Below are 23535 nucleotides of genomic sequence, written 5' to 3' on the forward strand. Positions count from 1 at the left end.
TGACACTCCAATAAATAGCTCTTCTTGATTCTTTCGCTTATATATCACCATGCAAGACCGGAAAAAAAGAGATCCTTTTAATCCAGTATAAGATAGCCGGTATACTGATTTTTTAAATCGTTCGCCACCGACATTCACGACTAATCATCATTTTTTATGTAGAGAAAAGAAAGAATAGAATTAAATATAGTCCTAATGCTTAAGTACCGAATATGAATCTCGGTAAAATAATGTATTAAAAATTTTTCTGAAATATTTTCGTGCTGTCATGGTTAGATCTAGGGAATTTGTGTACTTAACATAATAAGTTCTTTCTCAATTCCTTATAATGTCCACTTTTTCATTACCTATGTTTATTGAATTTATACATTAATTTCTGAGCTCCAATACCTGTGTAATATTATTATACGTACATTCTCACTGAACCAAAGATTTCAGTTCTTTCGCCGTATTTTCATCGTTTTGGAGAATTCAAATATGGTGAAATTTTACAAAGTACGTCTGTGCAAACTCCGAGAATAGGAGCAGCTCAGTTGATCAAGAGGCACCGCCCGGCAGCTAATGGGACGACGGATCAGGCAGACCACATTAAGTAATGTCATTATCGACATCGCAATGAAGTCTTCATGAGTTTGGTATTGGCGGCACATTACAACTAATTGTAAAATATCCTGTGCGACAACAAGAAGTGTTCGAATACTGGTGCCTGTGATTTTAGAGAAAACAGTTCTAACTGAAAGTCGTCTTGTTAGATATAAAAATAATGTCAGTATTTTCTGAAGAAATCGGTTGTACTTGATGAAAGCAATATTCTACTGCAGATTCGACATCGCTCAGTACCACTTCGTATTATTACTATCAGACCAGTAGACTATATCACATATTCTGAAATGGTAATTGACAGTGTCGACGAATACACAGATATGCTACTTATTTACATTAATATCAATGTTGAAGTTGCAGCTGGCTGGCCTGGAAGCGTTAATTGATCAACTAAGCTATATACTGAGAGAATTTCTTATAAGTTCGCACTCGGTCACCGCCGACTCGGCACCACTCAAGTTCTTCGTCTGTTTCTCGCAGGCTGCTAATCCCATCTTTGATTTTAAACTGTTAAAGGCCGTAAAATAATTACATCGACGACGACGACGATTTTCATTCGTTAACGACTTTGATGTGTTATTTCGCTTATGGAGCATTCACTGTCAAAACAAAAAGGACAACGATTATGATTTCATTTTATTTATGGGGCATTCCTTGTCAATAAATAATCGTCGTCGTTGTCGATACAACCATTTTATTGCCTTTGACAGTTTAAAATTAAAGACGGGATGGCCAGCCTGCGAGAAACAGACGAAGAAGTTGAGTCGTGCCGAATCAGCGGTGACCTAGTGTGAACTTTCAAGATATTCTCTAGGTATATTAAGTAGTAACGTAAACGGTGTATTGATGGTGGACCTTTCATATTGCACATATTATAATGGTGAAAGAGACGAAAGCACGGCGGAAGTTTCTTTATGCGCATGCATCGACTAACGCGAGATCCAGCATTGAAGTCAACATTTTTGAAGACTGAACGTCGATCAAGGAGCGGGCTCTAAATCTCACATGTATGCGCGTACTATGATTGGTTACTCACAATCAGAAGCAAACGCTAACGATACCCGAGACCCCATGAACATTGATAAGCGTGTTTTGGCCATAGACTAATAGAGATTAATTGCGCGGTCTTACGTGGCCGCTGATGTACAAATCTGTGTATGACGGCACACGGCACACCGCATTTGGTGTGACCTGGGCTTTATTATGGTTTCAACTCGTTACACAGACTGCGCAGTCTATCTCTGTCCGTGTATGGTTTTTGGACGCAAGTTGGGGTGCCCAAGTGGGGTTGCTCGTAACCCGCGATTATCGCTAGAGCTTCGTGAAGGTTTACAAGGTTGATATAGAAAGGTGACAGGCACACAGGCTTACTATTTGTGTTCAATGAGTATATTTTATCGAAAGCGTTTCGACATTGGATGTACGTGTAATGTTCTCTTGTCTTGTTTCCATTCCCCTCTTATCTTGTTCTCGAAGTATATATTGGTATTTTTTGTGAAATCCGCCGCCCAGTAGCCAACCGATAGGTAACCGAAGTTACACTTGCGATCTGCATCGCTACGTCTGTAAAGACTCAGCTTTACGTAACTTGATTTTTATAGTCGACGAGGACTCTGTCAGTCAGATGGGGTTTTTATCAGTCAAATTTTTAGAATTGGGTATACAGATGGCAAATTGAGATTCGGTTGTCTATATGCGAACGCTGAGCTATGAATTTTACAAAAAACTCCGAATATACGAAGAGAATGTCGAAGTGCTGAGGTAGTGAGCAAATCGTATTTTACACTGTTTTTATCTTCAGAGTGATTAAATCGGTTCGAATTATGGTAAATGATAGTATTCATAATTGTGCTTGTGTTCATTAAGAAAATTTCGAAAAATAACCAAAAATACTAGTAATATGCATGTAGCTTTGAGGTTATAGACTAAGGATATCTGAATTCCATATTCTGGTACATTTGACTATTGTTTTTCGAAATCTTTTCAATGACAATACAAGCACAATAGCAATTGAACACTATTATTTTCAAAAGTTCAAAACAATATCGTTACCAGAAAAAGGAATTTAACTGTAAAATACCATTTATTCATTTGGTTGACACTTTGATATCCCCTGGTAGGCTTTCAACACAGCTTGAAGAAAACATAACATTCCTATCCCTCAGTTGGCTCCAAAAAATTAAAAAACGAACCGTAAAAGTGCAACTCTTCATTCCCGTAAAAAATGGTGACTGCGATCACACTTGGTTCATGACTTGACTAACATTGATTTTTAGAATTTTCGAATCACTGTTTTTTCCAAGTCAACTGAATATTTAAAAAAACTAAAAGATATGTTCGTCATAAATAGTTTTTCAGTCAATAGTTGAATAGAATGTAAAAGGTCCCTGATGCGGTATCTCGTACGACTACAGTGAACAGTCTTATTCATTATATTAATTATCATCAAGTTCGTCAATCAGCGGCCTTGAGGCATAAGAGCTTATAAAATTTTGTTCAACTATTACTGTCAATATACTTTGAAGTCTTTTGAAATTTAGATTCGAAAAATGTTTACCAAATTTGAATATTGTAATGGGAGACACAACGTCCTTACAAGCAGCAGTTCCAAATGAAATGAAGAGTAACTATTTTACAGACCTATTTTTAAAATGCTAAACCGAAGCTAACATGAATGGCGGAATGACCTCAAGTTGTGTTTGATTCCCTATCACGGGCAATATTATACCTACATATTGTGTATTAAAAAATTCATGGATCGGGTAGATACTTACGTATGTAAGTATCTTTGCTATTATAAGTCAAAGTCATTGATTTGTCACTTTGCTGCCTTTCGAGATTAAAGGTTGAAATGAATGAATACATAACTAAAGAATTCATATGTGTGTGTACCTACGGTCATGGAACTGTTCCCCATTGAAGACCATGACCAATTTCCCATCAATGAAGTATTAAAGTAAAAAATACGCGTTCTGTATTAAGCATGAAACTGCATTATCATTCTGTATATAAAATTGCAATACTGGTATTGTTGTACTTGACTGTGTAATAGTACACAAATAAGGAAAAACTGTTTGAAATTGTATTGTTGATGCCATTTGTCGTCACACTCGACTGCAAAGGGGCTATTCAACGTTGTGTATGCCATTGATAGATTCACTTTATTGGTCATGTACGCTAAAATAAAACGCGAAAATAAAAAAGGATCGATACAAGCACTTTTGGCAATTCATTTTCATTTATGGGATTTGCATTGAGTTTCATTGTGATATAGATCATAAAAAGAAAGTGAACGGAATAAACTTATCGTTCGAGTTAAATATAATCAAGTTTAATATGCTGCATGCAGAATTTCTCATAGGCTATAGATAAAGTGATCTGAAGTTGTCCAGGCCAATCCGATTTACCTTTACAACTCAGCACCTCCGATTTTGCCAACTCTGAATATAATGCACTTCATAGGAAAGTTTGGGATTTTTTCATTCAACCGGCGCTCAATGGTAAGTGGATCGTGGTAAGCAGAAAATTTGTAGCGAGCGCATGCATCAAACTTTTTATTTCCTTATTTTTCAGGAATAGGATCATTTACGCACGCTCCACAATCTTCGAGAATCAAACTTTCCAAGTAGATGCTGCAAAAAATATAAAAATTTACACCTAAGAAACTGTTGAATAGAACCTGAGAAATTCAAAAAACTATACTTCATTCCTTGTTTTGTAGTTAATATAATGAAACCGTAAATAATATCCTTAAAAAACCGTAAATTCGAAAGACAAACAAATCTATCTGGACGTGAGCCATATGAATATGCAGTTATCTTTTAAAGACTTTTGTAACCTGTTCAACCGCGAAAACTATTTTTTAGTCAGAATATAAAAGCCATAGCGTGAATAACCGATTGTCAAGGGATCCCCACTTGTGGTCGCCAGCTTTAGCTGCGTTATTGAAAAAAAATCTTCTCTTAAAATTCAATGTTTCTCGAACTGATGAACACCTTGAAACAAAGTCATTTATCCATTTTAAATAGACAGGTACAATTTTTGGTACATGGTCAACAGTAGCATTGAATAGCCGTTTGAAACCCAAAACTCCGATCACATCACCAATTTCGATAATTTCGCGATAGTTCATTTGCATTTCACGAATCGAGACCGATGCCTTGCACTTTAGGTCTTGTTTCTTTGTTTTTAGGTAGTTATATCTCGATCGATGATCGGACTGTACGTTAACCTTAACAAAGGTACACTTTGAACTTAGAGCCGGTGAAAACGACAACGCTATCGTCCTATACGGGTTGTGGCGGCGGATCCCCTTTGGAGGATTTGCAGGATGAAATTATGACTTCGGTCTGCTCTTTTGTTAGATCTGCTTGACTATTGGAATTGGACGTTGGTAGCTCTCCTTGGGACAAACGACCGTTAGAACTTCGTCGGACCGATCCATTGGTTGTGGCCGTGGTCAACTGTTTCCGCTGCGTATCTTTCCATGGCGTTGTGAGTATCTTCATTCTCTGTTATCAGTGAAGCATTTCAGTAGATTTGAAAAATAAATATAACAATGTAGAATAATTATACCGAACAATGATCTAACCTAATTTTATAACACGATATCCTTGTGAATATTAAACTTATTATTCTTAGGGTCGTCGTAGTAACTTCACGTCTGCTGTCGACTCAGACAGGTAGGAAATTAAAATATATCCGGAGTTATTTATATATTCGCCTGCATTATCTTAAAATTCGGACGTTGTCTATTTGGATAGTTTGAAAATGTCCCACCAAATGAGTGATATGCCCCGCGATTTGCACACGCTCTAGGTACCCTCTGTGGGGTACACAAGCACATCTGATTTCACATTTTTTGTTACTCTCTAGAAAGATATTACATATACCGTATTCGAAAAAGAGATTTTAAAAATTCTCAAATTGAAAAATCTCCGTAACTACTGGAAAAATAATACCTCATTGGTAACTAATTTACAGTTCGAGGTTTGAAAAACTGTTAATCAAGATTCTACTGAAGTTGTAGCTGGTGATATCAAACCCTTCTGGTATCATTGTTTCGTAAATGATGTAGGAGAAAATTTAAGAAATATCAGTGTTTTATGAAATTTTTTTTTTCAATCCTTTCGAATTTTGTGACATAGATAATAAAACAACCGGTATTTACAAATCATAAAGAATCATAATAAAATTGCTGGGCCAAAGCCTAAACCAGAGACAGTTTTACTGAAAATTGATGTAAATTGAAATCCACGCAATACCTCACGAAATGTTCCTGGAGTAGTAAGAAGCTTGTAAGCACCAACTGCAGGGATCATGACTATCGACGAGCAAGCGATTAACCAGCCCAAGACGTTCGCCCATAGTGGATAAACATAGTCCTCGTAGGTTAAGGGTTCATAGCCCATTAGTCCATAGACGATAATGAACTGAAATGGTTTCACTGGTAAGTTATATTATAAATTAGGGCACTACGATTAATTGAAGTTCACGATAACCAACTCATTGGACAGTCGCAGACGTAGCTGAAACTAGCAGCGGGCGCTAGCAGCGAAGTGTCCCCCGGCCAGGGCCGAGACAGTCATCGAGCACCCCGCGCATACCTCGAATTGTAAAGGTCATAACTACAAGCAATTTTTTCTAAATTTATACTCTATTCACTCTTTACCTTGCACAATTGATGAAGCGAGTAATCGTCGTGAGACGCGCCCTCCCGTAATTGTTATTAATTTTTTAAGCTTAATAAATGTTGTTTTATGGTATCATTGACGTTAGCAAAGAGCAATTTTTTTCAAATTTATACTCAATTCACTCTTTACCTTGGATGATTGATGAAGCGAGTAACCGTCGTGAGACGCGCCCTCCAGTAGTTGTTATTAATATTTTAAGCTTAATAAATGTTGTTTTATGGTATCATTGACGTTAGCAAAGAGCGATTTTTTTCAAATTTAAACTGAATTCACTCTTCACCTTGGACCATCGATGAAACGAGTAATCACCGTGAGATGCGCCCTCTCATAATTGTTAATAGTTTTTTGAGATTAATATGTTGTTTTATACTCTCAATTGACGATAGCAAAAAGGTTTTTCTTTCAGTTTATACTTGATTCATTGTTTACTTTGGACAGTTAATTGAGCGAGTTATTGCCGTGATACCTGCCCTCTCATAATTGTTAATAATATTTCAAGCTTTATATATGTTATTTTAAAACAAATAATTGCCGTGAGACCCTCCAGTAGATGTTATTAACTTTTTGAGCCTAATCCATGTGGTTTTATTGACCCGTCGTCGATAGCAAAAAAGCGTTTCAATTTATGTAGCTACAAACCCAAGAATAATTTTAAAATTGCAGTGAATTTCCAAAATAATTAATTTGCTAAAAAAAAAAATGCGCGTTTCATATGGAACGATGTATCCGTATTTTGTCGAGCTCTGAAAAAATTGGGACCTGTCACTCCTCTCCTGCCCACTACTCTCCCCACGACTTCTACTCGTTCTCTCTTTCCCCGTACGAACGTCAACACGCTCGGACTTGAGTCTCGCCGCCACATAATACGAGCGCCTCCAACTAGCGACCATCCAAGCGTCATATGTATCCATGTATTCTTGCTTCTGCTGGCTCTCAACAATGGGAACCCGTATCTCTCTCTCTCTCTCTCTCTCTCTCTCTCTCTCTCTCTCTGTCTTGTTGATGCTTGGTGAACAACGTCTACCCGTTATCGCTCGTCACATTTTCTGGCCGTTTTTTGAGTTTTTCTTTTGTGAGTTCGGTCTGTCTAGTATTGGTCGGTTCGCGCTGTGCCGGCTCTTAAGTGGTATAAAACTCTTTGCGCCTTGTAGTGCGGCTATTAAATAATTGAGACACACAGTGCATTTTACGAGTAACCCGTTAAAATTTCACGGACGCACAGTGGTCCGAAAGCCCGAATTCTTGGCTAAAACTAATAACTCAAATATTTCTCAGTGAAAATTGCTAGTATTACTATACCTATAGTTTTTTGGCTTGCTGGTTTCGAAAATGAATGCAAAAATGCGAAATTCAAAATGGCGGTCCCAAAATGGCGGATGTTTTTCGCGAAAAATGATACCAATTCGCTGAAATTCATACTAGTAATGTTTTTGGGGTCGCTGATTCCGAAAAAAAAAAACAAAAATGCAAAATTCAAAATGGCGGCCCCAAAATGGCGGATGTTTTTCGCGAAAAATGATACCAATTCGCTGAAATTCATACTAGTAATGTTTTTGGGGTCGCCGATTCCGAAAACGAATGCAAAAATGCGAAATTAAAAATGGTGGACCGAAAATGGCGGGAATATTCCGTGAAAAATGATACAACTTTGTTAAAAGTGATATTTTGTAAATTAATTTCTTTAATTCTTACAGATTTTTTTCTTATAAAACAAAATAACATAATTTTTAAAGATACATACTAATCGCTATCTGAATACTCATCATCGACGTCGTTTTGATGAATGACGTTGTCTGCGTCGCCTTCTTCAAAACTAAACTTTTCATAACTTAGAAGCGCGATCGCTTCAGGAAACAAACTTTTTCCCATTTTGGGATGTGCCTTTCGCAAACTCGAAATAAGCGGGTCTGAAGAAGCTAGAAGTCGGAGAAATATATCTTCAATATTTTTTTCTCTCGAGCATTTTCGTGAGTAACGTTCGCGGTAATTCCGTACGTCTTTATTTCGCGACTCCTGAGCTTCTTCAGAGAGCTGTCCTATTGGCAAAATGGCTAATTCGACAATCCATGGGCCATGCATAAGTACCTTATGTACAGTTGTGGACATACAATACCATGGGTAAAATTCAACGAATCGATCAGCAGTCTCGTTGCAAATATTTTACTTGCTTTTAATAATTTATAAATTAGAATTATTCACTTTCGTGATAATATTCAGTAGTGCGAGTCCAATGAAATTCAAATTGGACACTATGTACATTACATCAGATACATTTGTAACAGTCCTCAGGTATACGTAAACAAAAGAAAAAGTCTGCATCGCCGCGCTACACTAATCCCACGAGGCGGGACACGAGGCTCCTACCGAGTCGACAAAACACTGCTTCAAAGAATGCTTATTTTTGACCAATGGAGCAAAAACGAGCAGGCGATGCCAACGGTTTCACATTCTCTATACTTTTTGAGCGTTTTCGAGTGAACGCTCTCAGAGCACTCCAGGAGCGAGTTTTGTGTTCGAGTGAAAACCGAGCAGGTTGAGTGTAGCGACCGCATGTTCGAGTGACGGTTGAAATACTAAATTTTGATTGGTCTATGAACTCTAACGTGGCAGTTTTACTGCGCGTTCCATACGGCTCCCCGAACTCTAGACGGACCACAGACTTAGGGAGCACGCGAAGTAGACCGCGGCTCATTTCGAAAAAGAGCGCCAGGACAATAGTCACGCATCCGAGACTCTAAGAGGGGACCATCGCCGGTTTAGCGAATAAGACTTTTCAGGATTTTTGTTTATTTTTTTTGGGTGGCGAGTAAATGCGGCTTCGGACAGGGAATCGGCAGCAAATCCGAACGAGGTTACTGGATGGCAATCGCCGCGGATCGCGACAAAAGGAGGGCCTCGCACGAGGCTACGGAGAGAGCGTCAACGGAGAGCTCTGCCGCGAGGGAATCCAAGGCGGACGAGATTCCCGTTGGTGGCCGGCGAGCCGTAGCCCACCCCCCTCCGTCGCCCAACTGACGACAGGTACCCTCGCGAAGTCATCACCACGCCACTGCCAAGCTACGGGGTACACGAGACGGGACAGCCAATCAACACCCCGCGACAGCGGAATTCAACGCTAGCGATACGCTAGATTGTAAGAATTGCGTAACGAGAACCCCAATGCGAGCGGGAAAAATTTTGACTATGGATGGCGCCTATGTTCGGGGCATGTTCGAATTGCGGCTCCGATTTGCAGGACAAAGTTACTGTGGTTGAGATGGCTGAGACGGGCGTAGGGGAGTTTCTGGTGTGGCTGAGGAGCGGTAAGCGCTTATAATTCTTTGCGGGCATATTTCGAGCGCAAGTTAAATTGGCACACCGATAAACGGTCGGCCCACGCAATCTTAGAGTTAGAGTAGCGCTCGAAATCTGTTTGCCGATCTCCTTGAGGATGACCGTAGCCTGAGTTTCGCGATAACGTGTAGAGTCAAGGGGATCCTTGTAAAGTCTCGCGTCGAGTCACGGTTTCGCGTGGGGAACAATTTCGGAGTGAAATTGAGTGTGGCCAAATTCCGCTGCACGGGGTCTCGTCAAGTCTGCGTACGAAAAAGGGTGGTGAACTTTGGAGGAATAGAGACTACGACTTGAGCTCGGATGCGTCATAATACGCTATACACTCGCGCGATTAGAAAAGCTTTCTAGAGTGATTCATTTGGTCGCGATTAGCGCGTCGAGGCACGTCCTTTTTGATTTAGTTTATGAATTATTGTGCATCAGCAAGGTGGCGACTAGCGCCCGTAGAAATAAGATACCAGCTAGATTTAATCAGAATTGCGATTAGCGCGTCGAGTATGATCTAGATTACGTTTTTGTTTAGCGGTTTATAATTAAGTGACGAGTAGCGTCATAGTTGAGGCCGATCGCGGGCAGCGCGTCGAGTCCGATTTTGTTTTTGGTTTTTGCGAGTTAAGGTATTGTTAAGACGGCGACTAGCGCAAGAAGGCCGTAGAGGTCTCCTAGATTTATTCATTTTTTTAATTTTTTTTGTTTGTTTCTCCCTTTCTTATTTCTTTTGGATTAAATTTAACCCGTTGTATTTGGAATCGCGAAGGACGACTTGCGCAGTCGTATGATTATTTTTATTTTTAATTTTTTTTTTGTAACATCGCTAACGAGAAAAATATTATTGGAATTTCATAGTGATTTGGCCAAACCACGCATTGGCTTACTTGTGTTACATCTCTCTCTACCCAAAATTTACCCCTCCCCTCTCCGCGGTACTGAGCTATCGAGTATATGGTCGCGATATTTCGCATTACCGATTTCGAGGCGTGTTAATCACGCCAGGCGCCCAACAAATCTCGCGGTATTGTTTTGGGTCCAGGGTACATCGTGGACGCCGATTTATTGTGTACGAGGTAAGTTCTCGGTCATTTTCTCCGAGTGATCGAGGTGCAGAAAAATCCACGTCACAGAACAAAAATCTGCTCGGAAAGCAGAGGTCAGAGCGGTTCGAGCAAAACAAGTATGGCAGAGCCAGTTCATGAAGTGCGAATAATCGAGGAGTTATTTTCGTCAGAGAATTCCGATGATGAAGAAGATATTTTATTATTGCGGAATATCGCCAATAGAAGACGAAAAATTCCGCGCATCCAAAATTACATCGCTGACGTTGTTAACCACTATAACGATAAACAAGTACGTACTGTAACGTGGCAGTTCGGTTAGGCCTGCCCGTTACAAGAGACTCCCTGAGCCCTGGGCGAGATCCAGGAATAAGGGTCTAGAAAATCGAGTCGCGAAATAATCTCAGAGAGCGCCAGAACTGGAGTCACGCACCCGAGCTTCGACAGGGACGAAATAGAGCATTGCGACCCGGATATTTCAGGTTTTTGTTTTTAATTTTTTTTTCGAGTGCACCGGCTACCCTCCAGTAACCAACTCCAACACCGAACATCTTTCGAGGCAAGGCGAAACCACGACGATCTCGCGGGAAGGACACCGAGGCTGCGGAGGGGGGAGGCTACGCAGATCCCTGCAGCGAGGGAACCCAAGGCGGACGCGATTCCCGCTGGCGGCCGGCGCGCCGCAGCCTCCCCGCTCACCCCGCTTACGCCCAACCAAGGCAACCGCGAGGTGCCAGCTAGCGACGAGGGAGCACCACCCCGCCCAACCCCAGGACTACGTAGAGCTGCGCGGGAGACGACATCGCGATCTAGCCTTAAGTTCTGCGCCGCGTAGAGACGACAGGTGCGCGGCAAGTTGCGCAATCCCCAAAATCGATGACCGATCGATTGTTGCGCATTCTTAGGGTGATGACGTCACGAAAAATTAGCGCGATGAGATCGGCGTTGCGGCCATCCTAGATCACTCTAGTTCTGGAGCACCACGAGACCGGTGTCATTAGTTTGCGTGCGTAGTTGGTTCCCGTTTAGAAAATTTGGAGAATGAGCCGTCACGAGGGAGTCGGCCCCTTCGTCGCGTGGATGTGGAGCGGTAAGCGTTGTTAACATTCTCGCGGTCGAATTTCGAGGGTAATTGAGTCAAGGCTGATCCGAAAAAGGGTAGCTGTTTTCTTTTGTTAGTTTGCGTGTCGAAAAGTACTCGAAATTCGTTTGCCGATTCTTTTGCTTGGTGACCGTAGCCTGAGTTGCGCGTAAGAGAGTAACGTTAACTTCGGGGAATCCAGAAAATCGAGTCGAGCCACGGGTTGAGCCGAGACGTTATTGTCTCGAGCTTGAGTGTGACCGAAGTCCGCTACACGGGGTCAATCACGTCATCCGGCACATCTGCGATTATCGTACAGGTCGCGAGCAATCACGGGGAGCATTCGAATTCGCGACTGCGGCCCGCCGTCGCCGAGGAAGTGAAGCTCGGGTGCGTGCGGATAAGCGTATGCGTTTTTTAGAGGAGGATCGCGGGTGTCGCGACGAGCCTCGCATCACTTTAGTTATTTAATATTCTTTTTAGTTATTTAATATTCTTTTTTTTCTTTCTTTTTTTTTGGTTTGCAGTATCAGTTAGTATTAAGTTGGCGATCAGCGCCATTGTGTAGAGGACGTTCGCGGGCAGCGCATCGAGTCCGATTTTGTTTTTGGTTTTTAGGAAGTAGGATATGGTTAAGACGGCGACTAGCGCACGTAGGCCGTAGAGGTCTCCTAGATTTATTCACCTTTTTTTTTGTTGTTATTATTTTTTTATTTTTATTCTATTTGGAGTACTTCTACCTTTCTTATTTAGTTTAGAAAAAAAAATAACATTGTATTTGGAATCGCGAAAGACGACTTGCGTGGTCGTATTATCATTCTTTTTATTTTTTTTTATTATTTCATTTTATTTTTATTTCTTTTGTTTTTGTATTATCGTTAATGAGAAATATACCATTGGGATTTTATAGTAATTTAGCCACATCACGTGTTGGCGTACCTGTGTTGCAATTCTCTCGACCCAAACTTTACCCCTCCCCTCTCCGCGGTACTGAGCTACCGAGCATATAGTCGCGGTGTGTCGTATTAACGATTTCGAGGCGTGTTGATCACGCCAGGCGCCCAACAAACTTCGCGACATTGTTTCAGATCGAGGATACCTCGCCGGACGCCAAATTATTGTGCACGCGGTAAGTTCCCGGTTATTTGCTCCGAGTAACCGAGGTGCCGAAAAATCCACGTCACAAATTGGCGCCCAACGTGTGGCCTTCGCGAAATTTCCGCTGTAAATTTCCGAGAAAGAAAGTAGCGTTGCGCGCTTTGGAAATTTCGAATTAGTAACGGATAGCGCTCGCGTAACCAAAACAACAGCGGTCGGAGAAAAGGGGAGAGAGAGGTTGCGCGACACTTCGGATAAGCGTGTTGACGTTTGCAGTACAGCGAGACAATTTTGAATACAGAGGACGAGAATAAAATTGTATACAAAGGGTGGCAAATAACACCGAAACTGGCGATTTACGACTCAGGCTACGACTTGAAGAATATATCGGGTGGCGAAAAGTACCCCGTATATATTCACACCGTATATTTCTAATACTGGGGATAAGATCGCCTGCTTTTACCGCCAATCTCTTGCTTGTGTCATTTTATTTTCTTTTGTTATCGCTTTTGGATTTCTGCTTCCCTTTTGGTTTTCTTTTGTTTTCTTTTGTTTGCTGCAATTTCGAAATATTTTTTTTTGTTTTTGTTTTTTTTTGTGTGTTTCGAAGACGGAGTTCAGCATCGCGGTTGAAGATTTTTTCTTGGTTTTGTTGCTGGTGCGACAATATATTTTTTTTTCAGCCCGTCGTTTGTTTTTTTTTTGTTCTGTTTTATTTTGTTTACGGTATTTCTTTTGTTGGCGCTTTTATTCGCAATTTTGATATCGTTAAGGTAATAGAGGTGATTACACCAATACGAGGAAACATCTCTCTCACGTTCTGTTGGTGCTGGTGGAAAATAGCGAACTAATTCAACAAGTTTCGCGGAAGTATCCATACTGGGTATCATTGCTTGCGCTCAGACTCTACCTACGGCTTTTGTCTTTCGGTGCGAATAGTGGTTGTGCGTGCTTTCACTTTCATCACTTCTCATTTCTTTTGTGCGCTTTTACCTTAATTTCTGCTCTTCATTTTCGCGGGTAAAGTCAACATGGCGGAAGTACCCATTGGCGCGTGGTTGTATGACATGACGAGCGATGAGCTCGAGTTGGCGTTAGTGACCGCGAGGGTAAATTCCACCGGTAGCCTACTGGTACGTCGTGACCGGTACGTACGACACCTCTTGCGTGAGCGCGGGGATTTGACGGTCACCTGGGAACCAGAGGACGAGGATGTCTTCGCGGGGTTGGCCGAATTAGCGACCGTTACGGAACCGGTGAGGGAACAGCCCCGAAGGGCTAGCGATTTGCGGCTGTTAGAGCCAGTGAATATTACCATCGCGACTCGGCTAACCACGGTAGCGACGACGAGTACGGTGGTGAGTGTAGCCGTCGCCTCGGCGGCTATCACCACCTCGGCGGTGTATGGTAGCACCTCGCGACCGACCGCGTACCAGGTTCCGACGCGAATACCCTTCCACTCGATTCCGTTTTCGATGGCTAGCGGAGCCCAGGGCCACTGGGGAGAGGCCTCCCCGATCCAGGGGCACCGACACGGGCTCGAAGAACCCATCGTGGACTCTACCCGGCTAGTCGCGGGGCCACCAGCTTCGCGGGTCGAATTCCGGTCGTTACCGGTCGATCCCGCAACAATTCCTCGCGGTATGGCGACCGCTGCCCGGCCGACCTGTACCCGGGATTCAAATATCGAATCGCGTACCCGGGAAACAATACGTGACATCCCGAGGGCCCTGCGAGGGTGGAACCTCAAGTTCTCTGGGATTGGCGAGCCGAGCGTCGAGGATTTCTTGACGCGATTGGAAGAGTGGCGTAGTTTGTCGGAATTGAGCGAGAACGAAGTGTTGAGTTCGCTCACGATGATCTTCTCGGGCGTAGCCTTGGAATGGTTGCGTTGCGAACGGGACAGCTGGGTCACGTACGATGAGTTTCGCGCGGCATTACGTTTGTGGTTCGGGGACGGGACAGTCGGAAGTCGCGTGGAGGACCAGGCTAGGTCACGAACTCAGGGACCAGTCGAGTCAGTTACGGAATATCTTTCCTGTGTTCGAGGGTTGTTGAGACGGATGCCGCGTCCGTACACTATGGAACAGCAACTAGACCTGGCTTTTAAAAACATGCGTCCCGAAATTCGCGAAGTCCTCCGTCGAAGGGAAATTCGTACGTGGAGCGAATTGATCTATCTCGCCACGGAGCGGGAAAGAAACCTCGCGTTATCTCGCGAATACCGCCCCCCGCCCACGCCGAAGGAGTCCTTCATTAGTGAATTGGCGTGCCGGACCAAAACCGCGGCGACTCGAGGCGAAAATGGATTAGCCGCAATTACAGAAGTAGGGATTGAGCCAACCGTAGCGCAGACGATCGAGAAGCTGCTCGCGGCCCAGGTGAAAGGGCTCGAGGAGAAATTATTGAAGGCAATGGCGGTGGCGACCCAGAGGGGTAAAGCGAGCGGCGCACCGCCAAGTCGCGGAAGCCCGACTCCGACGAGGCGGACCTCACCAACGCGACCCGCGCGAGGGCCCAGGAGGGGAGCGACCCCCTCGGTTAACCAGCCGGCCCCTGGCGTGTCCCGGGCCGAACAATTTCGTGGCGACAAGGTTTGGGACGAAAAGTTATGCATGAATTGTCATCGTCCCGGTCACCGATTTAGCCGTTGCCCGGACCCCTTGCGAACCTTTTGCTACCATTGCGGGTACGACGGCGTCTATTCGACGAATTGTCCGCGGTGTTCGGGAAACCAGGGAGGGCAGCCTCGCTAAGTGTCGGCGCGGCGCCCCGAGTGGAAGACACCACGGCATTGCGTGGCGTCGAGGGGGAAATCGCGACGTGTTTTCCGAAGCAGACCATGGAGTTCGGTCAACGCTGGTTTTTGCGGGTGTGCATCGGGGGCACATGGGTCAGGGCGTTGTTAGACACCGGCTCATCGCGAACATTTTTCGGTACGATCGGACACCAAATTGCGTTAGAGTACGGTCAACCGGTAAAATCACCCAGCTGTTCGAGTGTCGTATTGGCGAATGGATCGGTAGAATCAATAACCGGAGAAGTAGAGCTGCCGATAACGTTGCTGGGTGTCGCGCATAAGTTTTCGTTGCGGATTATCCCCACCTTAGTTGGAGATTGCGTTCTGGGCATGGATTTCGTGCGAAAATTTGGCTTTTCGATTGACGGCGCGCGCGAATCATGGAGAATCGCGAATATTCCGGAATACGAGGGACAATTTGAGGAGGGTCGCCCGATCCCCGTTACCGAGGTGTCAAGTTGTAGCGGTATAGTAGAGCTAGGGGATACCGAGAATCGCGAATTACAGGAATTCTTAGCGCGGGAATTACCGAAAGTCTCGGGAGACTTGGGTCTCACCCATCTCGCGGAGCACAAAATAGACGTGCAGGGAAGAGCCCCGATCAAGCAGCGGTACTATCTCGTATCCCCGAAAGTGCAGGAAGCTATTAACGAGGAGGTAGACCGTATGCTCGCGGATGGAGTGATCGAACCCTCCCAAAGTTCGTGGTCGACGCCAATCGTGATGGTCAAGAAGCCAAACGGGAAATATCGGTTCTGTTTGGATTTTCGAAAAGTAAATAGCGTTTCGAAAAAGGATGCGTACCCGATCCCGTTTATGAACGGGATATTGGATAAATTGCGGTCGGCCAAGTACATCTCGACTATAGACTTGAGTCAAGCTTACCACCAGATCCCCTTGACACGCGAGAGTCGCGAAATAACGGCGTTTACGGTCCCAGGTCGCGGATTATTTCAGTTTGTGCGGATGCCATACGGGCTTACCGGAGCCCCGGCCACCTTTCAGCGGTTAATAGACAAATTAATTACTCCCGAGATGGAGCCGCATGCCTTCGCGTATCTCGACGACATTATTGTAGTGACCACCGATTTTCGTTCGCACTTAAAATGGCTATTCCGCGTTATCGAACGGATAGTGTTGGCCGGGCTTACCATCAACCCGGAAAAGTGTGAGTTTTGTCGTAGCGAAGTTCGGTATCTAGGGTTCAAGGTGAACCAGGACGGCCTACAGGTCGATGCCGACAAGGTGGAGCCGATTCTCGAATATCCCGCGCCGAAAAACCTGCGGCAATTGAGGCGATTTTTGGGTATGGCGTCGTGGTATCGAAAATTCATCCCCGAGTTCGCGAGTGTGGCGGAACCCCTTACCCTGCTATTGCGTAAGGATAAGAGATGGGACTGGGGTAGCGAACAGGAAACCGCGTTCAAACGCATAGAAGCCGCGTTAACGTCGGCTCCGGTTTTAACGTGTCCCGATTTTGAGCACGAGTTCGTAGTACAGACCGATGCGAGTAGCTTTGGCATTGGCGCAGTCTTGACACAGACTATAGGCGGTATTGAGCGTGTGATCGCGTACGCGAGCCGGACAATGTCGGATGCGGAACGGAAGTATTCCACAACCGAACAGGAATGTCTCGCGGTGATTTGGGCCGTTAAAAAGTTTAGAGCATACCTGGAAGGCTATCACTTCACGGTGATAACCGACCACGCGAGTTTAAAGTGGTTGCGGGAATTGCGGAATCCGACGGGTCGGTTAGCTAGGTGGGCGCTCGACTTACTCGAGTATGATTGCGAAATTAGACACCGAAAAGGGGCGATGCACCATGTGCCCGATGCTCTATCGCGGATGTACGAGGGCGAAAACGAGGGGACGGAGCAGCTAGCCGCCCTCGACGTGGCGGGGAACGGCAGACCAGGTACGGAGAGTAAGGCCGGCTGGGATGTTGTCATCGACCCCTGGTACCAGCATCGCGTAAAGGACGTCCTGGACTACCCACACAAGTTCCGAACTTGGTCGGTGGTCGAGGGGCGTCTATACCATTTCCGGGCGGACCCCTTAGTCGAGCCAATACTAGCGGACTTGGCGCCGTGGAAATTGGTGCTCCCGAGGGAGCAGCGATCGCGGATTTTTGCGGAAGTCCACGAGGACCCCCAGGCAGGGCATCTTGGCGTCGAAAAGACCTACGCGCGACCGAGGGCCGACTACTACTGGCCCGGAATGTATCGCGATATAGTTTTGATGGTCCGAGCGTGCGAGCGTTGCCAGGAGTGTAAGGTACAGCAGGTGCCACCAGCGGGCCTTATGGGTCGACGGGTCGTCGACACGCCATGGACTGTGGTCGCGGCGGACGTCATGGGTCCATTTCCCCGAAGTCGCGCCGGGTTCGAGTATTTGTTGGTTTTTGAAGATCTGTTTACCCGGTGGGTGGAGGTAGCGCCGTTGCGAAAATCAAACGCGAAAAACATTCTTGCCGCGCTGGAAGATCTCGTGCTGTCCCGATGGGGTACCCCAGAGGTGCTCCTGACGGATAACGGCACGGAATTTGCGAATAAGGCCGTCGACGAACTGTGCGCTGCGTACCATATTACCCACGCGAAAGTACCGCCGTACCACGCGCAAGCAAACCCCGTGGAGAGGGTGAATCGCGTATTAAAAACCATGATCGTGGCCTACATCGAGGCAGATCACCGGGATTGGGATGTGCACCTTCACGAATTTCGATTTGCGTATAATACCGCTGTGCATAGCTCACTGAGAGTCAGTCCCGCGTTTTTAAACTTGGGTCGCGATCCCAAACCACGGATGCAGTTGCGACGACTCGCGGAAGGTCCCGCGGAAATCCCCGTTCCCCGTCCCGAAATATGGGGGGACCGAATGGCGAAATTAGGTGAGCTGCGTGACCTAGTGACGAAACATCTCGAGGAAGCCCACGAGCGACAGGCACGCTATTATAACCAAGGACACCGGGATATCCGTTTCGAAGTAGGGGAATGGGTATGGAAGCGAAACCGAGTTCTGTCCTCGGCCACCCACCAGGTCGCTGCGAAGCTAGCCCCCAAGTTTGCCGGTCCATTTCGCGTTGCGCAAGTAATCTCGCCCGTCGTCTATGAATTAGAGGATAGCGAAGGAGGGGGGCGCGGTCGACACCACATCAAGGATTTGAAGCAGTACGTGGAGTCTGAGGCAATTGCGCATAGAAACGGGGAAGAACCGTGAGGGGGAATTAGGCTTCTCGGGGAGAGGAAAGGGGTAACAGACGATAACTATGATCCTGACTGACTCTTCCCCTTAGTGGACGCAAGTATCGCGAGGACGGAGGACGACATCCGGGCCATAAGGGACCTTATAAGCCTGGCGAAGGTCCCTCTCCCCCCGGCGACCATCAGCTGGGGAAGAGCCGCCCCAGCAGGCCCCGAGTGGCGACAGTGGCTGCCAGCGGGCGGCTGCTGGAATTGCTGGCGGGGTTACCATGCCTATCACGACTGCCCTTGGGTACTCGGGCTATTCTGCAGACGGTGCGGATGGCCCGGGTACCCGAAGACGAGGTGCCCCGCCTGCCACAACCAGGCAAGTCGCCCCAGTAGGGGGGGCGTTCGCGAGGGGACCGGGCCAGCAGCCAGCCTTCCCTCCCTCATGGCGAGGGAGATTTCCCCCCCCCCCCCGGGGTACTCCACAAGGGCAGCCCAACGTCCCCCATAGCGAGGGAAGCCATCCCCCTTACCCCCGTTGCGAGGGGAGTAGAAGAAACTAGTGAGGAGGTCGAGGAGGTCGAGAGGCTCCGTCGACGGATTATGGCATCCGCAACCGGTCGGGGCCGGGATAGAGGCCGGCCGGGGCGACGTGGCTAGGCCAAACACCAAAAAGAAAAAAAAAAAAAAAAAAAAAAAAAATATTTTTTTTCTTCTTTCCTCCTCTTTCTTTTTTTTGAAGTCGTTCTTTTTTTTCATTATTATAATAAATTCTTAACCCCGAACATGAATGGCGTCCGCTTTCTTTCATAGATCCCAGGTGGCGGGTTTTGGGAAAAATTTCAGATCCAGTGGCGAAGTAGAAAGCTCCCCGAGACAACCATGGCGTGAGGAAGGGGATCAGTTGAGCTCGCGAAGGATCCCAGAGGACACAGGAGAAAATTTTTTTTTTTGTTTTTTTTTTGTTGTTTTATCGTCCTCGTGGGAGGGGATTCTCGGTGAGTACCGCGCAGTAGCGTGTGAGTACTTCGAGCTTGCGGTCACCTCGCGAAGTTCGGCTCGCGGGAGGCAGCGCTGGCACCCCACGATCCGTCTAGGGGGGGGGGGAGTTGTAACGTGGCAGTTCGGTTAGGCCTGCCCGTTACAAGAGACTCCCTGAGCCCTGGGCGAGATCCAGGAATAAGGGTCTAGAAAATCGAGTCGCGAAATAATCTCAGAGAGCGCCAGAACTGGAGTCACGCACCCGAGCTTCGACAGGGACGAAATAGAGCATTGCGACCCAGATATTTCAGGTTTTTGTTTTTAATTTTTTTTTCGAGTGCACCGGCTACCCTCCAGTAACCAACTCCAACACCGAACATCTTTCGAGGCAAGGCGAAACCACGACGATCTCGCGGGAAGGACACCGAGGCTGCGGAGGGGGAGGCAACGCAGATCCCTGCAGCGAGGGAATCCAAGGCGGACGCGATTCCCGCTGGCGGCCGGCGCGCCGCAGCCTCCCCGCTCACCCCGCTTACGCCCAACCAAGGCAACCGCGAGGTGCCAGCTAGCGACGAGGGAGCACCACCCCGCCCAACCCCAGGACTACGTAGAGCTGCGCGGGAGACGACATCGCGATCTAGCCTTAAGTTCTGCGCCGCGTAGAGACGACAGGTGCGCGGCAAGTTGCGCAATCCCCAAAATCGATGACCGATCGATTGTTGCGCATTCTTAGGGTGATGACGTCACGAAAAATTAGCGCGATGAGATCGGCGTTGCGGCCATCCTAGATCACTCTAGTTCTGGAGCACCACGAGACCGGTGTCATTAGTTTGCGTGCGTAGTTGGTTCCCGTTTAGAAAATTTGGAGAATGAGCCGTCACGAGGGAGTCGGCCCCTTCGTCGCGTGGATGTGGAGCGGTAAGCGTTGTTAACATTCTCGCGGTCGAATTTCGAGGGTAATTGAGTCAAGGCTGATCCGAAAAAGGGTAGCTGTTTTCTTTTGTTAGTTTGCGTGTCGAAAAGTACTCGAAATTCGTTTGCCGATTCTTTTGCTTGGTGACCGTAGCCTGAGTTGCGCGTAAGAGAGTAACGTTAACTTCGGGGAATCCAGAAAATCGAGTCGAGCCACGGGTTGAGCCGAGACGTTATTGTCTCGAGCTTGAGTGTGACCGAAGTCCGTTACACGGGGTCAATTCACGTCATCCGGCACATCTGCGATTATCGTACAGGTCGCGAGCAATCACGGGGAGCATTCGAATTCGCGACTGCGGCCCGCCGTCGCCGAGGAAGTGAAGCTCGGGTGCGTGCGGATAAGCGTATGCGTTTTTTAGAGGAGGATCGCGGGTGTCGCGACGAGCCTCGCATCACTTTAGTTATTTAATATTCTTTTTAGTTATTTAATATTCTTTTTTTTCTTTCTTTTTTTTTGGTTTGCAGTATCAGTTAGTATTAAGTTGGCGATCAGCGCCATTGTGTAGAGGACGTTCGCGGGCAGCGCATCGAGTCCGATTTTGTTTTTGGTTTTTAGGAAGTAGGATATGGTTAAGACGGCGACTAGCGCACGTAGGCCGTAGAGGTCTCCTAGATTTATTCACCTTTTTTTTTTGTTGTTATTATTTTTTTATTTTTATTCTATTTGGAGTACTTCTACCTTTCTTATTTAGTTTAGAAAAAAAAATAACATTGTATTTGGAATCGCGAAAGACGACTTGCGTGGTCGTATTATCATTCTTTTTATTTTTTTTTATTATTTCATTTTATTTTTATTTCTTTTGTTTTTGTATTATCGTTAATGAGAAATATACCATTGGGATTTTATAGTAATTTAGCCACATCACGTGTTGGCGTACCTGTGTTGCAATTCTCTCGACCCAAACTTTACCCCTCCCCTCTCCGCGGTACTGAGCTACCGAGCATATAGTCGCGGTGTGTCGTATTAACGATTTCGAGGCGTGTTGATCACGCCAGGCGCCCAACAAACTTCGCGACATTGTTTCAGATCGAGGATACCTCGCCGGACGCCAAATTATTGTGCACGCGGTAAGTTCCCGGTTATTTGCTCCGAGTAACCGAGGTGCCGAAAAATCCACGTCACAGTACATAACCTCACAATATCTTTATTTATTGAACTATTGAATTCCAAGGAAGCTGGATGCTTGAACTACAATTGTTTTCTTTTTTACAGTTCAAAAGTCATTTCAGAGTGTCGCGAGAAACTTGCAATTATTTAATAGCTTTATTCGAACAGAGCGAACATTATCCCAAAGGACCACCTTTCGGTGGTGTGAGAATAAAAACTGCTGAAGAGTACATTCTATGTTATTTATGGTGAGTGATAATTAATGATACTTTGTTTTTTGTTTTGCGATGACTTATTAATTTTTTTGACTCAATAGGTTTGCAGGTAACAAATCTGTTTACCGCATTGTAGCTCAACTCTTTGGTTTGAGTTTGTCAACAGCGCACGCAATGATAGAAAGTGTAACGACTTATTTAACAGATGAATTGGGTCCACTGGTTATCAGATTTCCTCGTACCTTGCAGGAGAAACAAGACATTTGTGAGGAATTTGAGGAGGTAAGGTAGCGAATATTTGACTAACATGTTAAAACACATCTCCTCTGCATTGGTCTGAAATATTCTGGAAAATTTTTTCCAGTTTCTAGGGAATATTTTCACCCAGGTATAATTAGGGGCAGCAACGAGAACGAGTTTCACAATACATATAAATTTCAGATTGCAGGATATCCAGGAGTATGCGGATGCATTGATGGTACGTTTATAAACATCCGTACACCCGCACATAAAATTAAGTCGACCTACGTTAATCGTCACGATACAACGGCATTGACTTTGCAAGGAATATGCGATGCGAAGAAGAAGTTCCTTGATGTGTTTACTGGAATACCAGGAAAAATTCATGACGCGAGAGTATTTACTTTGTCATTTATTCGCCCTACCGTGCTATCAATGGGCCCAGATTTTCATATACTCGGAGATTCTGCTTATCCGATATGTGAAAATCTGATGACACCGATCCGGGATTACGGAAATTTAACAGATGAACAAAGAGAATATAACAGGCGATTCTGTTCAACAAGAGTTTTAATCGAAAATGCTTTCGGGCTTTTAAAGCAAAGATTCAGGCAACTAATAAGAACAGATATGTGGGGTGTTTTAAAGACATCGAAATTTATACTATCATGCTGCGTGATGCATAATTTATGTATCGAAAGAAACGACTTCTTGGATGGAATTGAACATTACATGGCAGAACCTGAGCCTGAAGCAGAGTTTATTATAAACGATGAAGCTCGGCGTTTAGGTGTATTCAAACGCAATTTGCTGTCCAGGCAATTCATGTAAATATAGAAGCACTGCGATTTGTAACGTACATCATTTGTCAATTTATAAGATTTGTAAAAAATAATTACTGTAATGTCTGATATGCTGCATAAAATATTCACCTACCGAAAATGTTGAGGTCTAGATCATTAAAGATGAAAAATTATTAAAATTGATGGTTGAAAAATTATGATGTGGAGTTAATTAACAGAAATAAAAATACATTTTATAAAACCTTGTCGTTGCTTATATTTTTTGACTAAAAAATTAACCTTATCAAACATTATAACGAATGATGAGAAAACATCACAAACAAATATCACAGGATACATTATCACAACATTGACGTGACATGATACCG

General features: G+C 45.2%; 2 protein-coding genes across 2 annotated transcripts in view; one reads left to right on the forward strand and one right to left on the reverse strand.

Moving 5' to 3' along the window:
* Window positions 1–331: 331 nt before the first annotated feature.
* LOC124178536 (sodium-dependent dopamine transporter) overlaps window positions 332–23535 on the reverse strand; it is a 420680-nt gene continuing 397476 nt past the window's right edge. Inside the window, exons 12-13 of the mRNA XM_046561971.1 lie at window positions 5868–6035; window positions 332–5114 (exon numbers count right to left, since the gene is read on the reverse strand). Coding sequence (XP_046417927.1) covers window positions 4890–5114; window positions 5868–6035 — 393 coding nt within the window. The 3' untranslated portion in view covers window positions 332–4889. The remainder of the gene's footprint in view (window positions 5115–5867; window positions 6036–23535) is intronic.
* Window positions 10766–23310, forward strand: LOC124178545 (putative nuclease HARBI1). The gene is made up of 4 exons (XM_046561980.1): window positions 10766–10973; window positions 22015–22157; window positions 22226–22406; window positions 22566–23310. Exons 1-4 carry the CDS (start codon window positions 10803–10805, stop codon window positions 23193–23195), a joined length of 1125 nt encoding a protein of 374 aa, XP_046417936.1. The 5' UTR covers window positions 10766–10802; the 3' UTR covers window positions 23196–23310.

This window comes from Neodiprion fabricii, chromosome 3 (genome assembly GCF_021155785.1).
Source record: "Neodiprion fabricii isolate iyNeoFabr1 chromosome 3, iyNeoFabr1.1, whole genome shotgun sequence".
Lineage (NCBI taxonomy): Eukaryota > Metazoa > Arthropoda > Insecta > Hymenoptera > Diprionidae > Neodiprion > Neodiprion fabricii.